Source organism: Microtus pennsylvanicus, chromosome 13 (assembly GCF_037038515.1).
Source record: "Microtus pennsylvanicus isolate mMicPen1 chromosome 13, mMicPen1.hap1, whole genome shotgun sequence".
NCBI classification, from domain to species: domain Eukaryota; kingdom Metazoa; phylum Chordata; class Mammalia; order Rodentia; family Cricetidae; genus Microtus; species Microtus pennsylvanicus.
In genome coordinates, this window is record NC_134591.1 from 31,583,045 (window position 1) to 31,602,331 (window position 19,287).

The following is a 19,287-nucleotide window of genomic DNA, read 5'->3' on the forward strand; positions in this document are numbered from 1 at the left end:
TAAATAGCTCTTGGGACTCTCTCTTCTTGCTTCCTTTGAAGGAGAGTTTGAAGTGTTTTTCAAATTCCTTTTTTAAATTACACCATAAAGAGTTGGGGGCTTTTTTCCTTAAATCGGAGTCCTATTACACTATATTGCACGCAAGAGTTTAACACCACAGGGACACTGTCTGTGTATTCTTGCGCTGTGACCACCATTTGTAAAGCATTGTCATGATCTAAAATGTTCTCACACTGTGCAAATCAGCCCTTCCCCCACCAGGGGTGATGATGCCACTGTCCTGAAATCAGGAAGGAAGGTTCTTTTCACACTTTAAAGGGACTTTTTATTTGGAACCTATAAATCAATTACTGTTATTAATTAAAAGTAGACATATTCTTCCTTTATTCATTGATGTGAGATGGGAAAGGAAAGGAGGGAGGGAACAAATATTGACAGAATTCCTAAGACTTCCCAAACCCTCACATAACCATTGTCTCATCCATGCTCCCGTGTCTGGAAGACGAGACTGGCTGTGCCATTTTACAGGTGAACTTAGGTTATGCATTTGCTCAGATTACAAGGCAGAAGTGGGATGCTCCTGTTTCTCTATTTTTAAAAACTCACATTATTTCTTTTGGCAACTTCTCTGGTACCCCAGGTTCCTGGGTAAGCGTGGCCAGGCAAGAGGTGTTTGTAGTTGGTACCATAATGGGGTCAGGATGGGGCTAGGGCCAACCCCTCACCATAGTGATGTGATACCTGAAATTCCCCTGCTGGGAGGAAGCGACCAGACATTTATAGCTTGGAAATGTCTTTCTCAAAATGGTAACATATCAAAACCCTGAGTTCATTTCTATCAGTTTCTCTGCTTTCCTTTCTAGTTGTGGACTTGACTTCTAGGGGGTTTCCATTACCCATAACACTATAAGTTTTTTGTTGAGCTCCTGCTCTTTTTCATTTCTAGTAACCCTTGGGATGGCTCTATAATTTCATTAAAGAGTTTTGATGCTTTGTCCCTCCCCCCAGTCATTTACTATTTTAAGTAATACTGTAATGAACATCTGCATGCACAGATACTTTCATCTTCCTTTGGAATATTTATTTCTCCGGGATAAGTTTCTGACAGTCAGGAGCTAAAGCCAAAGGATATGGACGTTTTTAAGGTTCTTGGAAAAGTTACCCATGCTGCAAGCTGTTCTCAAGAAGGCTGTAGTTCTGTGTTAAAACTACCCAAAGTATATGTAAAAATTACCATAAAAATTTGCTGTTGTGTTAGGAGGGGAAGGGTCAAGGCTGTTCGCTTGTGCTTTTTGGTAGCTTGTGGGTATTTTATGTAATTCTAGAAGCCAATATTGTCTTTGCAGATGCCCTCTGGAGCTGCCATTATTTCTCTCCAAAATGAAAATAACCATCTTCTGGTGATTTTCTAGGACTCCCTCCTCCAAGAGGTCTCAGTCTCCTGCCAAAGAGCCAGACAACTCTGAACTTGACCTGGCAACCAATATTTCCGATCTCAAAAGACGAAATCTATGTCGAAGTTGAGAGGAGGTCCATGCAGAAAATAAGTGATCAGCAGAACATCAAGGTGCCAGGGAACCTGACCTCGGTGCTGCTGAACAACTTAAGCCCCAGGGAGCAGTACATTGTCCGAGCCAGGGTCAACACCAAGGCCCAGGGGGAGTGGAGTGAAGATCTCATCGCCTGGACCCTCAGCGACAGTAAGTAACGGGTGCTGCCCCTGCTCATCCAGCAACGTTTGCCCGCTGTCACTTGAACTCAACTTCTAGCATGAGTCCCTAGAGGTCATAAAGACATTCATTATGTGGATGAAGGCTAATTAGCATTCATGGAATCATTTTAATGTCCTTTAGTATTTATTATACTGGAAGGTCCACTGGATTTGGGCAAGACCCTGCTGCAATTTCTCTGTCCCTGCTATGGACTTGGTGATTAGTAACAAGATCAGCAGCAGCAATAATAAAGTTCTCTAGGGCTTTAACAGCTATCGGATAATTTTAAGGATATTTATTATTATAAATCTTTATATACATGAATGCTGAGCTACGATGAATGAGTCTTCCCCAATTTTATAAACAAAATCATTTTCTTTGGAAATTTTTATAACATACTGTTATCAGAGTTAAAAAGTATTTATGAGAGGAGTAAAAATCTCTTTTCTTTAAAAATGTTTTGTAGTCCAAGCTCTTCTATATTTAGATTGGTTATTTGAAACCCCAAGGTTCTTTGTAATATTGAAACTTCTTTGACTTTGGAAAGTGAGTCTAACTTGATTCATGGAATGAGGACTCTGTCTTTGCAATCTGAAGCCTTGGAAAGATAGCCAAGAGATCGTTTTTAGCTACCCCACCTGCCACGTGATCCTCACTAACCCCAAAGTCAAGGCTGTCTGCTTCAGCTGGTTCTCTTTGCTCAGGAACATGTAGGAGAAACAGCTCCGTATTTCCTCAGTAATACCTTCTTATACCAGCGACTCATGGAAGTCTGCACGGTTTTGCCAGTGTTTAGGGATTATTCATCATTGCCTTAGTTAGAGTTTCTACTGTAGTGATAAAACACCACAACCGAAAGCAGCTTCGGTGGAAAGGGTTTATTTGACTCACACACCCCATGTTGCAGTCTACCAAGGGAAACCAAAGTAGGAATTTGAGGCAGGAACGAAAGCAGAGGCCATGGAGGAACAGTACTTATTTCCAGGCTTCCTCAGCCTCTTTTTTAGACACCTCAGGGGCTCAGGGGTGCCCCTGCTCAGGTGTGTGGCCCCACCCACAATGGGCTGGACCTTCACAAAGCAGCAGTTAATTATAAGCCAACGTTTTGGAATCGTTTCCTCAATTGTGGTTCCCTCTTCTCAGATAGATCTAGCTTGTGTCAGTTGAAAAAACAAACAACCAGAACAAGCATTCACTATATGTATATATATATATGTATATATATTATATAGAATCACATACATTAAATATAAATGCATATATACACATTTATATTTATATATGTAGATACATTCTATATATTTAATTGTGTGAAAGTTAGAAATCATAGAATAGTATAAGTATGTCGTGTAACATGACATAGAGAATGAACAACTATCATGCTTTGTCAGATGTATGTATGTATGTATTTATTTATTTATTTATTATTTATTATTTTTCTCTGCTCCCCTTCCTTCCTCTACTCTCCCCTCTCCCATGATCCCCATGCTCCCAATTTACTCAGGAGATTTTGTCTTTTTCTACCATCATCCTGATTTCCACAGTAGCTGCATCCGTGTCCCCAGTAGATAAGAGTTGCTCTTTCTCTCCATCCCCACCAGAACTTAACATTTATTTTCTTGATGGCAGCCATTCTGCTAAGTGGGTAAGGTAGGATCCCAACACAGGTTTAAATTGCATTTCCATGATGGCTAAGGATGCTGAACATGCTTTTAAATATTCACTGGCCATTTGAGTTTATTCTTTTGAGAAATGTCTGCACATCTCATTAGCCTCTTTACCAACTGTGTATCTGAGATTTCCTGCTCATTTTGTTAGCCAACCTGACAATTAGGTATTTGAGGTTTTCTTAATGTTTAATGTTTGAATTGTTTATAAATTATGAAAATTGGTTAATTGTCACATGTGTGATTGGTAAAGATTTTCTCCCATTTCTTAACCTGTTTCTGTGTCCCACAGATTGCTTCCTTTGTTCCACAGAAGGTTTTTTTTAAAAAATCAACTTTTAGACTGGTTTTCTACACTATTAGGATCATTTTAAGAAAGCCCTTACCTGTGTTTATATCTTGAAGTTTCCCCCTGTTTTACTGTAGCAGTTTGAGAGTTTCAGGCCTCAAATAATCTTTGATAACCATTTTGAAATGACTTTTTGCACAGGGTGAGACATAGGAATTCAGCTTCATATTTCTATATTTGGATATCTAGTTTTCATAGCATCATTTGCTGAAGAGGCTGTCTTGTCTCCAGTGTGTCTTCGATGACTTTGTCAAAAGTTAGGTAGTTGTAGGTATGTGGCTTTATTTGTGAGTTCTCTATTCTAGTTAATTTATTCACGCGTCTATTTTTGGTTGGCAGTACTGCGTGACTGTGGCTCTGTGACTATTTGGGGATTTTGTGCTTTTATATAAATGTAGGGATTTTCCATAGTTCTGTGATAAATGTTATCAGACTCTTTCAAAGGATTGTGTGGCATCTGTAGACTGCTTTGGGTGATATAGCCATTTTCACAGCGCCAATCTGTGAGCATGGGAAGTCTTTTGATTTTGTAGTCTCGTCAACTTCTTTGGTGTTTGAAAGTTTGTATTGTAGAGGTCTTTCACCTCTTGGTTAGGTTTATTCCTAGATTATTTATTTGAAGCTACAATGAGTGGGATTTTTTTTCTTGGCAAGTTGACAATTGTGAGTAGGAAATAATGAGTTTTGTTGTTCTTTTGAGACAGAATTTCATGTATTACAGGTTGGCCTTGCACTTGCTATAAAGCTGAAAGTGTCTTCGTTTTACTGATCCTTCTGCCTCTTTCTCCTGGGCTGAGTTATGGAATTCAGGCATTCACCATCACACCCAGCTTGTGCAGCACTGAGGATGGGATGCAGGGCTTCATGCGTGCTAAGTGAGCTCTCTGTCAACTGAGCTACATTCCCAGTTCCTGGCTTGTTTAGTTTGTGTGTTAATTTTGTATCTTGCTACTTGTTAGAAAGTGGTTGTCATAACTGTTTCTGTTTGGGACCTTTAGGCCACTTTAAGTAGAAGAGCATGCTGTTTACAAATGGGGATAGTTTAATTTTTAGATTCCTATTTATAACCTCCATTCTTTCATTCTATTGTTGTTTTTGCCATTGATATGTGTTTCTTGGAGACCACAGATAGTTGGATCTTGTCTTTTAATTCATTAAGGAGTTCTGACTCTGTTCAATTAGAGAGTTAAGACCACTTATAGTTTTGGCTATTGAGATTTGCTAAAACTTGTAACTTAGTCAAGTGTTCTTCTGGTTAGCTGGATTCTTGTTCACTCTTTTCTCTCTTCTCTATTCATATTAGTGGTTTCCTGGTATACAGTGTCAGACATGATGGATTCCTTCTTGTTTCTCTTTGATTCAATTTTTCCTGTGCTCTCAATTGAGGATGCCTTCTTTCCTCCTCTGTACATAGTATTCATTTAAACATCTTTTGCAGCGCTGTCTTGGGAGTTACAAACTGCCCTAGTGTGTGCTTGTCCTGAAACGTCTGCCCTTATTTTGTTGTCAGTTTTTATAGATACCTTTGCTGGATAGAATAATTCCGGTTGGCAGGTCTTTACTTTCAGGGACTTCTAGGGCTTCTGTTGAGAGTTTTCATGATGTCTTTGTAAATGGATAGAAGTGGATTAGAGATTTTTCTCTAACAGCTTTTAGCATTCTTTTTTGTCCTTTTGGCAAGTCGAGTGCAATGTGCTGTGGAAAGATTCTTTTATAAATGGTTCTTGTGCTTGTATATCTATTCGTTTTTTAGATTTGAGGCAATTTCTACTCAAATTTCATGAATTACATGTCTTCATGCCTTTGGTTTTTAATTTCAGCTTTCTCTACTCCATGGATCCTTACTTAGGTGCGAACTTTTAATTACATTACAAGGTTTTTAATATTGCAGTAATGTTCATTTATTTTGTGTGTGTGTCTCACACACACACACACACACACTTATAGGTGCAAGTAGCTGTGCGTGTGTAAGAACCCAGAGAGGAAAATTGGGTCTTCTGCCCTTTCACTCTCTGCCTTATTCCTTTAGGAAAGGCTCTCCTATTGAGCTGGAGTTAGGATGGTAGCCGCCAGCCCCAGTGATCTTCATGTCTTTCCTGGTTCACAGCACTGTGTTACATTCAAGTGTGTAGTTATACCTGGCTTTTGACATGGGTGCTAGGATCTATATTTAGTTTTTCTTGCTCATGTAGCAAATGCTTTTGTCATCTCTCTAGTCTGATTTCTTTCTTAAGTTGATATTTGAACATAATATTTTTTTTTTACTTTTCCTTCCATCCCTGGTAGTCTTCTGTCTGCTTGGTCTACTTTGTTGGTAATCCTTCTCACTGTGGGGTTTTTTAATTAGCTGAGTTTTTAATTCCTGAAATTCCTGCCAGTCTTGCTTTTCATGTTGAATTTCTATCCAACATTGCTGATGTTTCCTCCCAGATTGCTGATTTTCTCAACCATTTTGATATTTTTGGTTGCGAGTTGGTCTCCTTACTTCCTTCACCTCTTGTGTCCTCTTTGAGGTCACTGGTTATTTTTACAAGTAAATTTTGAATTCTTTATCCAATACTTTACCCATTCCAGTGTTTTTGAATTCAGCAGTAGCAACATTATGATTGAAGAATTCTTGTCACCTTTATTTTTTAGGTTTCTTGTTACTGTTACAGCTTATTTATCTAGTGGTTGGGATGCCTATTCTCAATTTATATGGGATTCTTTCAGTGAGCAGTAACCCTTAGAAAAGAGAAAAACAACTACTTGTAATAGCAGCAGTGATAAACTGGACAGGGATAGAAATACACCTTAGATTAACTAGAGGCAACTGATACCATCCAACAGACAGACAGTTACCCTAATAGAGAGAATGGCAAAAATCCCTAAGAATGTACTACATAGTCAAAGTTATGTAAAATTAGTGTAAATGTAGAAATAGTAAATGAATGATATAAATGGAGAGGCCAGTGAAAGGGAAAGTAGAGAAACAGTTAAACAAACAAAGGCCAAGGAAGAATAGAAAAGGAAGTATGAAGTTATTAAGGCAGCATGGAAAGAGAAAGGCATAAACATTTTTTAGGGGTGGAAGAGACAGAACATCTGATCATGTGCTTGTCTGAAAATGTGAGCTCCGAGCCCTAGCATCCAATAAAAGCTGGGTGTGGCGGGCTGCATCCGTAATCCTAACACTGGAGAGGTAGAGGGAAGAGGATCACTTGACTTCACTGGTGGGTGATTCCATCTTAAAACTTAAGGAAGACACCAGATGCCAACCTCTGGCCTCCATAAACTTAGGCACACACGGTCATGTGCACACCCCATACAAATACATCCACACATATTTTTAATTGAAAGATTGCCCAATAATCAAAACTTCATGAACAAAATTAGATAAATGTAAGAAAGGAACAACGATGAAAGCATAAAAGCCCTGAAGAGTCAGATGAAGTCAGACATGACTAAAAGTGTAGTAACATAAAGAGGCACAAAGGGCAAAAGGAAGATGAAAAAAGGACGAGTTTGCTTAATAATAAAAACTATATAATAAACAAAATCAGAAGGACGTACAAAAAGGTTAATTTAAAAGGAAGATGGGAAGTTTGAAATCACCTCCTCTCTTTTATCCAGACTCTTTCATCACTCTATTACACAGGGGCAGCTTCCAATCTGCCCTTTTACTCAGAAGTCTTTAGCATTGCCGTTTATCAATTTCTTTTAACATTTGTGTTCTTATCCTTTATTTATTTATATGTTTGCTACCACAAAAAAATTGTAATACCCGTTCTTATACATGTTCTGTGTGCACAGGGTTGACAGCTTTACTAAGAGAGCATATCCAGAAGTGAATATCACGTGTGGAGTTCTTCTAAAAGAACCTAGGGAGCGTGTACTGGGCCCAGGAGTGCATAAAACACTGCCTCCCTCTGTCTTCTCCATGTCCGCTCCCTGTGTTGATATCCAGGTTTAGTTTACAGATCTTAAAAGCCCACAGTGGTTCATGGTTATTTAGAGGGTTTCTCAGGGAGACTGCAGGGATGATTCTGCCCTGGGAAGCTCAGAACATGTTCCTCTGACCCTGCCTGGATTCCTGAATGGAATGTGGAATGATTTCCTCAAATCTCTGGAGTCTTGTCTATAAGGGCTTAGCACATTTTCTTGCACATACGCTAGTGTGCGTACTATCTACAACTGTGTTCAGGGTAAAGAGAAACATGCAACACTATTGGTAAGACAATGGAATCTGGAGCAAAACTACAAGAGATGGATCTCACATCTTTTCTTTTACAGTGATGTGACCCTGACTGAGTCCCAAATCTCTCTGTATCTCAGTCCTTACAGTAAGGAAGAGAAAATGAGTCAAAACCTGGAGCAATTAGAGGGATATATGGCATATTTTAAGCACCATATAAATGTTAGCCCTCCTAGTCTTTTCATTTCCTCCAGAATCAAGAACACTGTGGATAGGTAAGGGAAGCGACAGAATTCCCCAGGCCTTCATTTCCTGGAAGGAGACAAACACGTGATATATGTATCGTATCGTCATCTCTGGGCCAGTCTCTCACATCTACAGAAGCCACACTCCAGCCAGTGGACTGGAGTCAGCACTTAGGGAGAGCTGCTTCTGTTCATGGCGGTGGATGGTAGTGAACAGGCAGACATAAGTTCTCTCTCAAAAGCATGCTAATCTATAATGTGGCATGAGATCTTAAGTAAATTCTTTTTTAAATTTCCAGTTCTTCCTCCTCAACCAGAAAACATCAGGATATCCAACATCACTGACTCCACAGCTCTGATTTCATGGACTATAGTGGATGGCTATTCTATCTCCTCCGTTATCATCCGCTATAAGGTTCAGGGCAAAAATGAAGACCAGCACATTGACGTGAAGATCAAGAATGTCACCATCACTCAGTACCAGCTCAAGGGTCTGGAGCCAGAGACTGCATACCAGGTGGATATTTTTGCTGAGAATAACATAGGATCAAGCAACCCAACCTTTCCTCATGAACTGATGACGCTTCCACAATCTCAAGGTTGGTAGAAGACTGATATCCTCATAGGGAACTTTTGGACAGCATCAGAGAATCCTGTCTTGAGATATTTGCTCCATATATCTGCCATGGGTTGTCATTCATTTGTCCTAGTAAACTTTATCATCACTATATAAATCCTGAAAAATCAAAAATTTCTTGAGAAGGCTCTTTACTGATCCATTTTCTATTATTAAACTTAGAATTAATTAGCCTCAAAGTACATCCCATTAAACAGTCTAAGAAAAATGTAATATAAATTTCAATTTCGCAGACAGAGAAGTACATAGAAACTGATTATGGGAAGCAGCTGTGTAGATACTTCAGTGGGAGGGGCGTTCCCTGCCTTTCATTTTTTTTCTTGAGATGAATTCTTCTTTTTTAATGACAATATGCTATTCTGATTTTTTTCTCCCTTTCTTGTGTAATCTAAATCTAAATGGTTGTAGGTACTAAATGCTTGCTGACTAAGCTTCACTATTTAAACTGTAGCTCTCTGAGAGGGCCTGAGATCCTTCCAGAATGCCAGGTGCACTATGCCCATTGCTTGCCATTAGTAAAACATGTTGGATATAATTGCATGTACCAGGGCCCAACGTCGATATAGCCACAGCATGAAGACAGATTTCTCATCTGTGCAAATGGTGCCACGTGGCACTCTTCAGTGACATATTTGTGCAAAGGAATGTAGTCAGAGATATCAGAGGAAAAGGCAATGGTGCACATGTAGAATTTGGACCACACTTTACTTTTACAGAAGATATGATAGTTCTTGGTTCTGTGATCAGGGTCATATGTGGTTTTAAAATACAATAAAAGAAGCTACATATTCATTGATGGTTTTGGAATATTTTTGAAAAGTCCAAGGAATGATGTATCTGCCAAATTATACATGGAAATTGTAGTTCTTGAATTGCATTCTTTATCAGTTCTTCATTTTTATAAGTATTGTAGTTTGGTAAAAACACACATAGATTCTATGTATAAAAAATGTGAAAATTTTAAACCAAGACACATCAAAACAACCCCCCTCACCACTGTTGATGCTTCTAAGATCAATACATAGAAGGAAAGATAGATACATATAGAACACTTTTTAAGAAGTGGGATCATGGATGGTGATGGTACACACCTTTAATCCCCATACTTGGGAGGCAGAGACAGACATGTCTCCATGAGTTCTAGGCCAACCTGGTCTACAAAGCAAGTTCCAGGACATCCAGGGCAACATAGAAAAACCCTGTCTCAAAAAAAAATGGTATCTTAATCTGTGTATTGATTAGTTAAAACCTACTGAGTTTAATATCATTGGGATATAATGGAAAGATGCAGAAGGTTTTAAAGCAATCTTAAATGGATTATCTGGACATAAACCCTAAATGTAAAACTTTATTTTTTTTCCATTCTTGTTTTTTCCTAACTCCTGCCTTCAATAATCACCAGGTTCTCTCCACCCACTCTTTAAAACAGGGGGATACATAAAAAAGAGCTCATATCTTGAGGGCTCTGTGCTGTTGGCATCAGGACGTTAAAGAATTTCTAGAGAAACTGAGCTACAAATCACTAAAAAGTAAACAACTAGTTAAACAACTAAATAATGTTCATCTATGTGGGTCCCTACTTGGAAGCAAAGTTTGACAAATAACATCAATTGGTAGGCATTTTGAAAGCACATTTGTCAATCCTAGAGATCTCGCCACAACCCTGTGGGTTGGACCCATTTCTACTGAGTTTAGGAATAATTGAGTGTACCACAGGAAGCAGGCAGGCTGGGTGGTTATGTTCCCGTTGCACTGTCTTTCCCAGCAGATGGTCTTGGCCCATCCATCACCTAAGCTAATTCAGCTGCTTCCCCTCTGCTCTCCTGCACAGCATCCACAGACTTTGGAGGGGGGAAGATGCTGCTCATAGCCATCCTTGGGTCGGCTGGAATGACCTGCCTCACGGTGCTCTTGGCCTTTCTGATCATGCTCCAACTGAAGAGAGCAAACGTCCAAAGGAGAATGGCTCAGGCCTTCCAGAACGTGGTACTATCTCATCCCCTTCCTAGCTAATAAACACAGGCTAACCCAGAGGGAGACCTTTGCTTTACAACTTTTTCTTCCATCATACAATGGGAGGCAAATGACTGGAATTTCTTATTCATACCAGATGAGTTTGCAAGTGAAAAGGATAAACTTGATAATTTCACAGAGGGCTAAAACTAAAACAGTATTCCTCCACAAAGTGTGATAAGTCAGTTGCCTGAGAGAATATTTCGGTAGAATGGACTGCTCATTTTTTTGATAAAGGACATGAGGATAACCAGACCACATCATAATAGTTCATTTCCTAATTATGTGTGGCATTAAATGATTTTCCACACATTTTCCCATCCTTAGTTCCTATTTCTCAGATCTCCCTCGATGCCATCATCCCCTCCCATGTGTAAGAGTTGTGTGTGAATATTCTTTTCCTATGAACAATCTGTGGTTGGAATTTGTGGCATATGACATTGCACTTGACCAGCAGTAATTTTGGAATACCAAAGCCTGGGCATTTCTGAAGCTTATAGCTTCAAGGTCTGGAGAATACATTTGTGCCCAATGTTGCCAATTTTGTATATGAAACACCGAGCACATTGCTGTGCTTCTGGTGAAACCTAACTCATGTGCCTGAGTCCTCAAGATTCTCTTCCATGGAGGACAGAGGGACTTCAGTGTCTGATTCCATGCCAGAGCTTGTTTGACTCTGGCTATTACTGGAGAGAAAGGATGGGGGCGGGGGTAGGAGGAAATACTCCGAAGCTTGTCATGGTGTCAGTGATTTGTCAGGAGACTGCTAGTTGCTGCTTGAATTCAGGAGAATAAGAGGTGCACTTGATTTTGCCATAAGCACCAGTCATTCTGGGCTATGAATTCAGACTTGAATGAAAGAGCATGGGATAGTAGCAAGGAGAGACCAGGCACAAGGGGTGTTAGAAGGGCCTCAGTGAGGCGTGCCCTGGGACCGCTATGAGTTACTTTTCCACTAGAACTACAAACTGATCTCTGCACAGCAGGGTGGGATGCAAACATGTCATTCAGGCTGTCCTCTCTCCTTCTTCAGCCATAAGACACTGCTAATGGGCAACAGGGCACGCGCAGCACTATAGGCCGCAGTTCCGTTGGCATGGGCTTGCAAGGTGAAAACTGTCTGCATTCCCATTGTAGAATTAGACATGCGATTTATTTTCCACCTGTGTGGATACAAAGCAGACGATCTTGTGCACCTTAGGATAACAAATGGCCTGACACAGAAATGATAAGAAAATATATATATTTTTCCAGAGAGAAGAACCAGCTGTGCAGTTCAACTCAGGAACTCTGGCCCTAAACAGGAAGGCCAAAAACAATCCGGATCCCACAATTTATCCTGTGCTTGACTGGAATGACATCAAGTTTCAAGATGTCATCGGAGAGGGCAACTTTGGCCAGGTTCTGAAGGCACGCATCAAGAAGGATGGCTTACGGATGGACGCTGCCATCAAGAGGATGAAAGGTGGGTGGGTTGGAAGACAGCCTATCCCTGGGGTGGGAGACAGCCATTTCCTGTTGAGATCGTCCCTTTGTGGCCATATCTTATTCAGCCCAGAGGTTGCCCTGGTAGCAGATGTGGTTGTTGTATGTGCAGCTGAAGGTGGTGTTTCCTTTACGGTGAAGCCTGTGGTAGATAGCATCAGGATGTGGATGTGGAGGACAGAGGTAGGAGCCGTTCAAATACCAATAAGGTGGTTCGTGGGGATTTGGGAATGTGGGTGTTCTGTCACTTTACTGCTCCTTTGGGGAAGTGTCGTCATTTCTCACAAGGCTCATTCTTGAAATTGCGTGTGCATCAGCATTACCTAGATAACTTGCTCAAAGACAGGCTCATGCCCTGCCCCCACCCCATCTCCCTTGTGTAGTCTCAGTTTTTGATTTGTAAGTCTGGACAAGGTTAGAGAATTGCATCTATGTTTCTGTGTGAGGCTGATTCTGTGGGTTTTCATGGTTTCTGACCATACTACTGAACAGTGAGGACTGACTGCATGCCATGGTAGGATTAAGGCACCAGGAACTAAATCAAAGTATTATCTAAAGTTAGAGATAGTTTCTCTCTGTCCATGGGTCTCTTTATTTCTCTCTTATTCTCTCTCTCCTTTCTCCCTCTTTCGCTTTGAGACTGGTCTCACTGTGTATCCCAGATTGACCCGGAACTCGCTCTGTAACTAACCTAAAATTTAGGGTAATTCTCCTAGCTCTAATGTACAAGCATTAGGAGTGATATTTTTTAAATAAACACACACAAACAAACACTTGCTTATTAGCCGCAGTTCGTTTTTATGTTCTGCTTTGAATATAAAACGTTTAGGGAACACTGAAAACAGTAAGGAGGAAGGAGACTTGGAATACAGACTTAGGAAATCAGCTTTTATTGGGATCCTGCTTCAATCTGTTGTTTTTTTTAATTTCATTTACTGTGAAAAAGTAAAGCAGCTTAACTGTGTGCCACTGCAGAAAATTTTCACAGGTGGAGCTATACATTCTAGATCAGCCACTGACAATACGCTGATTTTTAAGAGGCGTTGGCTCTCGGGACCAAAGCTGCACTGTGAGGGTCCTGTGATAGGAGCAGGACAGTGGGCCTGGGATGTCCGGTCCATCCCTCTTACAGATGCTTCTGACCCACCTGACCAGTTGGCACACTCTCTAAGCCTGTTCTGGTCTCCACACATCCACCAACACCCCTCCCCTGATCGTGCTCCTGTTCGAAAACCACTGACCAGTCAGCTCGAGCATCAACCAACAGTCTTTCCTCCAGTCCAAACCTGATAGTTCTTCTCACCAAGTGTTACAGAAAAGACAGGACAGGAAGAGTAGAGAAGCTGCAGCTCAATTTCCTGACTCTTCATCAATCTTAGAATAAGTCCCCATGAGAACGGTAGTGCTCATCTGGGCTGGTTTTGCTTGGGAGAGGACATGGGTTAGTTTGTGGATACATCTTCCATTGGATTGCTGGTATCTAGCAAGTGAAGGCCAGGGATGCCACTGAACATCCTCCCATGCTCAAAGTAGCTCCCAGTAACTCGTACCAGTCCAGTCATCTACAGTGAGTCTGGGAAACTCTGCTTTAGACAGAGTTTACCAAACCCCTGATGGTGACTGGTCCAGCAGTCCCGGGGTCCAAGACAAGACAGTTCCCTTTGGAAAGGTGCCATGTAGCGACATTACAACCCTTGTTTTCCTTTCTAGAATATGCCTCCAAAGATGATCACAGGGACTTCGCGGGAGAACTGGAGGTTCTCTGTAAACTCGGACACCATCCAAACATCATCAATCTTTTGGGAGCGTGCGAACACCGAGGTAAGATGCTCCCACCCTGGCAGATTTGAAAAGATAAGATAGGAACATTCCGTAACAAAAGGAGGAAAGATAATAATCTTGAGAACGTTGCTTATTTTAAAGCTACAGTTTCAAGCTGAGTATCTGTCTAGTCCCATGGTTAGGGGGTGATGCTGAGGCTAAATCATTAGGTAGCTCAGGTGGCTTAGCTATGAGTAGACAAGACATCCATGACTTCTTCTCACCCTTATCCTTACTAACCAAGGGAGTATTTAAAAATTGAAAATATTACTAGACAAATGCAGGAAGTCTTCTTTAGGATTAGAAACAGCAGAGTGCATTGGCTCCTGTGAATTGAATTTTTTATTTTTATTTTTTTGCTTTGAGTTACGGTCTCACCATAGCCCAGGTTGACACGGAACTCACTCTGTAGCCCAGGCTAACTCTTCCAACACCAAGAAATTGGTGTTCTGAATTTTGAAGGCACCAATATCAGTAATGCACCGTGACATGACACCCATAATGCTTAGGTTAAATATAATATCAAGTTCATATGTGACAGTTCAGGCTTTAGCCGAAGTGTTTTTATTTCATTTATATTGTAGCTTTACAACTGCTTGTTGTTCTCATAGTTTCAAACCTAGGAGTTAGGATGATTCCAGCGTTTGCTGCTGAAATGTATGTAATCAGCTCCAAAAGGGGTCACAGCAAAAAGTCTTTTAGGAGTTTGCCTCTCCCGCCATGCTTCATGGGTTTGTGGTTCCCAGTCTGCGTCTCAACAAAATTCCTCATGGAAAAGTTTGCTCCTACAAAATAGAAAAGCTCCATGCTGTACTTATTTATAAACCTGACAACCTTTTGCTGACTTTCTCGGCAAAAACATCCACAATACAAAAGAGATGACTTCTATTTCCTAGATTTCTCAAGCTAAAAATATGGGTGTTTTAAGCAATATATCATCCTATGATCCAATAAGGGTGTAATTTTGAAAGCCAGATCACGTCCGTTAGATTAAATAATGAAGTAGTGACATTTGTTTTTGAGTTATTTCCTGAAAACAATAGTTGGTGTGGGACAGCAGTACATTTAAAAAAAAAAAAAGTCCAGGGCTGGAGAAATGGCTCAATGATTAAGAGCACTTGCTGCTCTTGCAGAAGACTTGGGTTTGTTTGTTTCCCACACCCACGTGGTAGCTCTTAGAACCACCTGTAGCTCCAGTTCCAGAGGGCTTCTGATGCCCTCTGCTGGTCTCCATGGATACTTACTCCAGTGTGGTGTACATACATGCTCCCAATCAGGCACACATAAGCATAAGATTAAAATAAAAATCAGACAGTACCTGAAATTGTGTCTTAAAAATTCGTTTTTATCACATTATCACATAATTGCTTATATCTTGAGAAAGTAAAGAAAGCACACTCATGATTTTCCTTTCTTCATGGTATAATGGGGTTCACATGGGAATACTTTTCTGTCTTTCACTTTCTGTCAGGAAGGGTGGGAAGAATTTCAATTTCTTAAAAATATCTTTAAGTTCAAATCCACTTGATGTTTTAAAATGATGGCTTGGGCTCTAGTATGTGACACACATGTGCACGTGTACACAAATATCCTTCAAAGCAAGAAAGTCACCTTGTTTTTACTGTTTTTTCGCAACAAGGAAAGATTAGGAAAAACAACAAGACAGGCTTTCTCTAGGAACTCTGTGGTTTTGCTTTATTCTCCTAAATTCAAGTTTTCTGATGTATGTAAGCAAAATATAATTTAAAGACTAGTTCCCAAAATATAATTTAAAGACTAGAACCCTGTCAGGCAGTTGCCTACGGAGCACTTAGTCACTTAGTGCAGTTTTCATGGGAAAAGAAGGCAGAGTCGAGACAGTTATGTGCTGTGGCTCCGTCCTCTCTGGGCATTTAGCCATTGGTCCACTGTTGCTGGAGATACAGACCAGAATGATGTTCCTGGCGGATGCTAGCTTCTTGATGAATATTGAATGAAGTTAACGGCACTCTGATGAATGTACCCTAGGGAGGAGAATGCCTTGGGTTCCCTGCCCCAGTGTTAAGGAGTTGGTGGAAGCATTTCAGGAACAGCACAAGAGTTCACATTTGTAGCAACAGAGGAGTGGGGGAAAAAGACTGAGTTCAGGGCTGGTTTCTTAGACAGCTGTGGGGCAGTCTCCCCCATCTTCCTCCCGTCCCTAACATCATTATTAGATATGTCTCTGTCGATCAGAATGGAGTTTGCTAGCCAGTCCCCAATAGCGTAACACACCTTGAAGATTGCACGGCTGCTCAGTCAGTGTAAGATGACTGTCGCTCAACCCTGGCCTGCAGGCTACTTGTACCTAGCTATTGAGTACGCCCCACACGGCAACCTCCTGGACTTCCTGCGGAAGAGCAGGGTGCTAGAGACAGACCCCGCCTTTGCCATCGCCAACAGCACAGCTTCCACGCTGTCCTCCCAGCAGCTTCTACATTTTGCTGCCGATGTGGCCCGCGGGATGGACTACTTAAGCCAAAAACAGGTTTGTCCTATGAACCTTGCTTTAGACACCTTTCTGTGGTGTTCTCTCTGGAGGGCTCCCATGTGTCTAGATAGTTTTCCATTACCTTTCTTCTCTGTTCCTTCTCTCAGTCTCTCTGAATTAGGAAACTGATACTTTCCACATGCATAGAAAGAATCCAGTTCCCAATACTGACAGCATATTTCCCTAAGGGCTTTAAAACCTTGTGTTTAGTGAGTTACCCTCACCTTATCATACTAAGGTTTGCCTCTAAATAATGCCCAACCGCAGAGACTCTAATTGCTGTGCAAAGCCCTGTACTTCCTCCCACCTATAAAATGATTCTTACACAATGTGAGGAGTCTCTCGGCAGAATCTACTGTTTTGGAGTTGTGGAGGGACCTGGATACTCTAAAGGACTTGGATTCTGAAGACCTTTTAAAGGCCTTTTTCTGCTGTCGCTTCTTGTGCATCTCTCTAAGTCCTTGACCCAGAACGTTCTGCTAACAAAATGAAGACTAGACCAAGTATTATACTGAAGATACATGATCTTTTGAAATTTTAGTTTATCCACAGGGACCTGGCTGCCAGAAACATTTTAGTTGGTGAGAACTACATAGCCAAGATAGCAGATTTTGGATTGTCACGAGGTCAAGAGGTCTATGTGAAGAAGACAATGGTGAGTTCTGAACACAGAGGACCTCCATGTCCCTCTCGAATGTCATTGCTGTGGTGTCTGATGCCTCTGGCAGTGTCCCCATGGGTATTGTGTGGCCCCGTCAGCATTCTTTCACATTTGGGTTCCTCACATGACACTGTTGTCACTGAGGACATACACAATTAGTCCCCTTACAAGGTTCTTGGTCTTGTTGATAAAGTAATTTTAAAGTGGATCCAGAAGGTAACTCAAGGACAACTCATTAAATTAAAGAGATGAGTGGGACCCTGTGTGTTAGGGTGAAGGGGTTGGAGGAAGGAAATGGAAGATGAGGGAAAAGGATACGTATTTAATGTGTTCAAGTGAAAGATACCCCTAGAGGGCAGGGTGGGCATCCCAAGAGAGAGAGTCAGGTACCTAGGACTTTGCTTCCTGTCATTTTTACTGGACAGGGCAGAGAATTGCCCTTCTCTAAGGTGGCATGACTTTTGGAAATGAAAGTAATAAATACACTTAGTAAATACACTGTCAGGAAATATGTAAGCCTTTGTTTCTTTGGTTGAGCCTTGTGGTCATCTCAGAGCGGCTCTGGGTGACCCGGCACTGAGGACACGGCTGAGCTGGGGACTAACAGCTGTATTCACTTTACGCTAAGCTATGTGGCCTGGGTAAAGCCCTGCCATTGGCTTGCTTTTATCTGGCAGTTTGTTGCAAGCCGTTGATGGGTGTTCATTACTCACTGGAGTTACAAGGAACCTAGAGATTTCCTACTATAGTGCTTGATAGCTACCTTTAATCTCTCATCTATCACAATAATTTATTGATCACCAGCCATGCCATGTGTCTCAAAGGCTACTCGTATATCTCCAGGGTACTTGGGAAGCAGATGACTGAAGAAGCCTTTACCCCCTCCTTCTTGCCCATTCTTCTATCATGGCCTCTTTTCTCAAATAAAGAGGCTTCATCACATGTAACCATGCAATAGAATGTTTAAGCCTAGTGGTCAGGGTTTTCTGTCTGTTTCCAGTCTAGACCTGATGAGCTGCCAGTCCCCAAGCCTGAACAGCTAACAGGGCAGAGAAATGAAAACCTTAGGAACCCATAAGAGAAGTATGCTGTGACAAGAAGGCCCTCTAGAGAAGTTGTAACTTACGAAGGCCTGCCTATGATTGTCTTCTCAGTGAAAGATACATCCAATCAGCCCAAATCAAAGCTAATTAAAGCACTCTTTCCTTGTGATATTCGCTCTGCCAAACAAGATTTTACATTCAAATACAAGATCTGAGCAGAATGGAACATGTAGTATTTGAAGCAGAGAGAAATCAGATTGATCAATCTTCATTGCCCACTAGGGAATAAAAAAGCCCTGAATGCCATGTCCCTAAACACCCATCACACTGATGACACATTCCCTAGGTGGGCAGAACATGGGTGGGTAGTACAGGGGCAAGCCCTGCCGTGGCCACCATTCTGGCAGTCGTCTCCAGTGGCTTGGCTCTGCCTCTCCCGGCTCTGATGACCATCTCTAGGACTCAGTCTTCCTGGGACATGCCCACTGGTCATGAGAAGGTCTTTGAGTTTGTGCCTCTGGCCTCTTAACAAGGCTCAGGACTCTGCATCATCCTAAACATGCTTCCCTTCCCTTGCAAAACACTTGTTTCAGTTACTGACAGAGCAGAAAACACTGAATCCTTTCTAAAAAGGAAAGGGTCCCTAACTAGTCACTTTGACGTATCACTGATACATTTTCTTATAAATGACCCCTTTGCTATTTGTTCCTACGTCTATATAGCTATAAGCTTAGATGTTGTCATCATTTCTAATCCTCCACTCCTGATTTTGAGGACCGTGGAAAGCAGAGCCTTACGTGTCCCCACATGGTCCTTTAGTCTTGCATCAGCATCCTCAGGAGATGCAGGTGGCTCCCTGTGAATAGGCTTCTTTCCTGGTCCCAGCAGATGGTGCCCCATTCAGTGCAGTGTTCTCCTTAAAGAAGGGGGAGCTGTCACTTGTCCACATAGGCCAGCTCCCCAGCTCTTCA

General features: G+C 41.4%; 1 protein-coding gene across 2 annotated transcripts in view; it reads left to right on the forward strand.

The window, feature by feature from the left end:
- Tek (TEK receptor tyrosine kinase) overlaps window positions 1–19,287 on the forward strand; it is a 100,855-nt gene that overhangs the window by 71,827 nt on the left and 9,741 nt on the right. Inside the window, exons 12-18 of one of the 2 annotated variants that reach the window (XM_075945737.1) lie at window positions 1,413–1,700; window positions 8,447–8,746; window positions 10,616–10,770; window positions 12,052–12,262; window positions 13,993–14,103; window positions 16,419–16,609; window positions 17,154–17,267. In XM_075945737.1, coding sequence (XP_075801852.1) covers window positions 1,413–1,700; window positions 8,447–8,746; window positions 10,616–10,770; window positions 12,052–12,262; window positions 13,993–14,103; window positions 16,419–16,609; window positions 17,154–17,267 — 1,370 coding nt within the window. The remainder of the gene's footprint in view (window positions 1–1,412; window positions 1,701–8,446; window positions 8,747–10,615; window positions 10,771–12,051; window positions 12,263–13,992; window positions 14,104–16,418; window positions 16,610–17,153; window positions 17,268–19,287) is intronic. The other variant, XM_075945738.1, reaches the window with a different exon arrangement.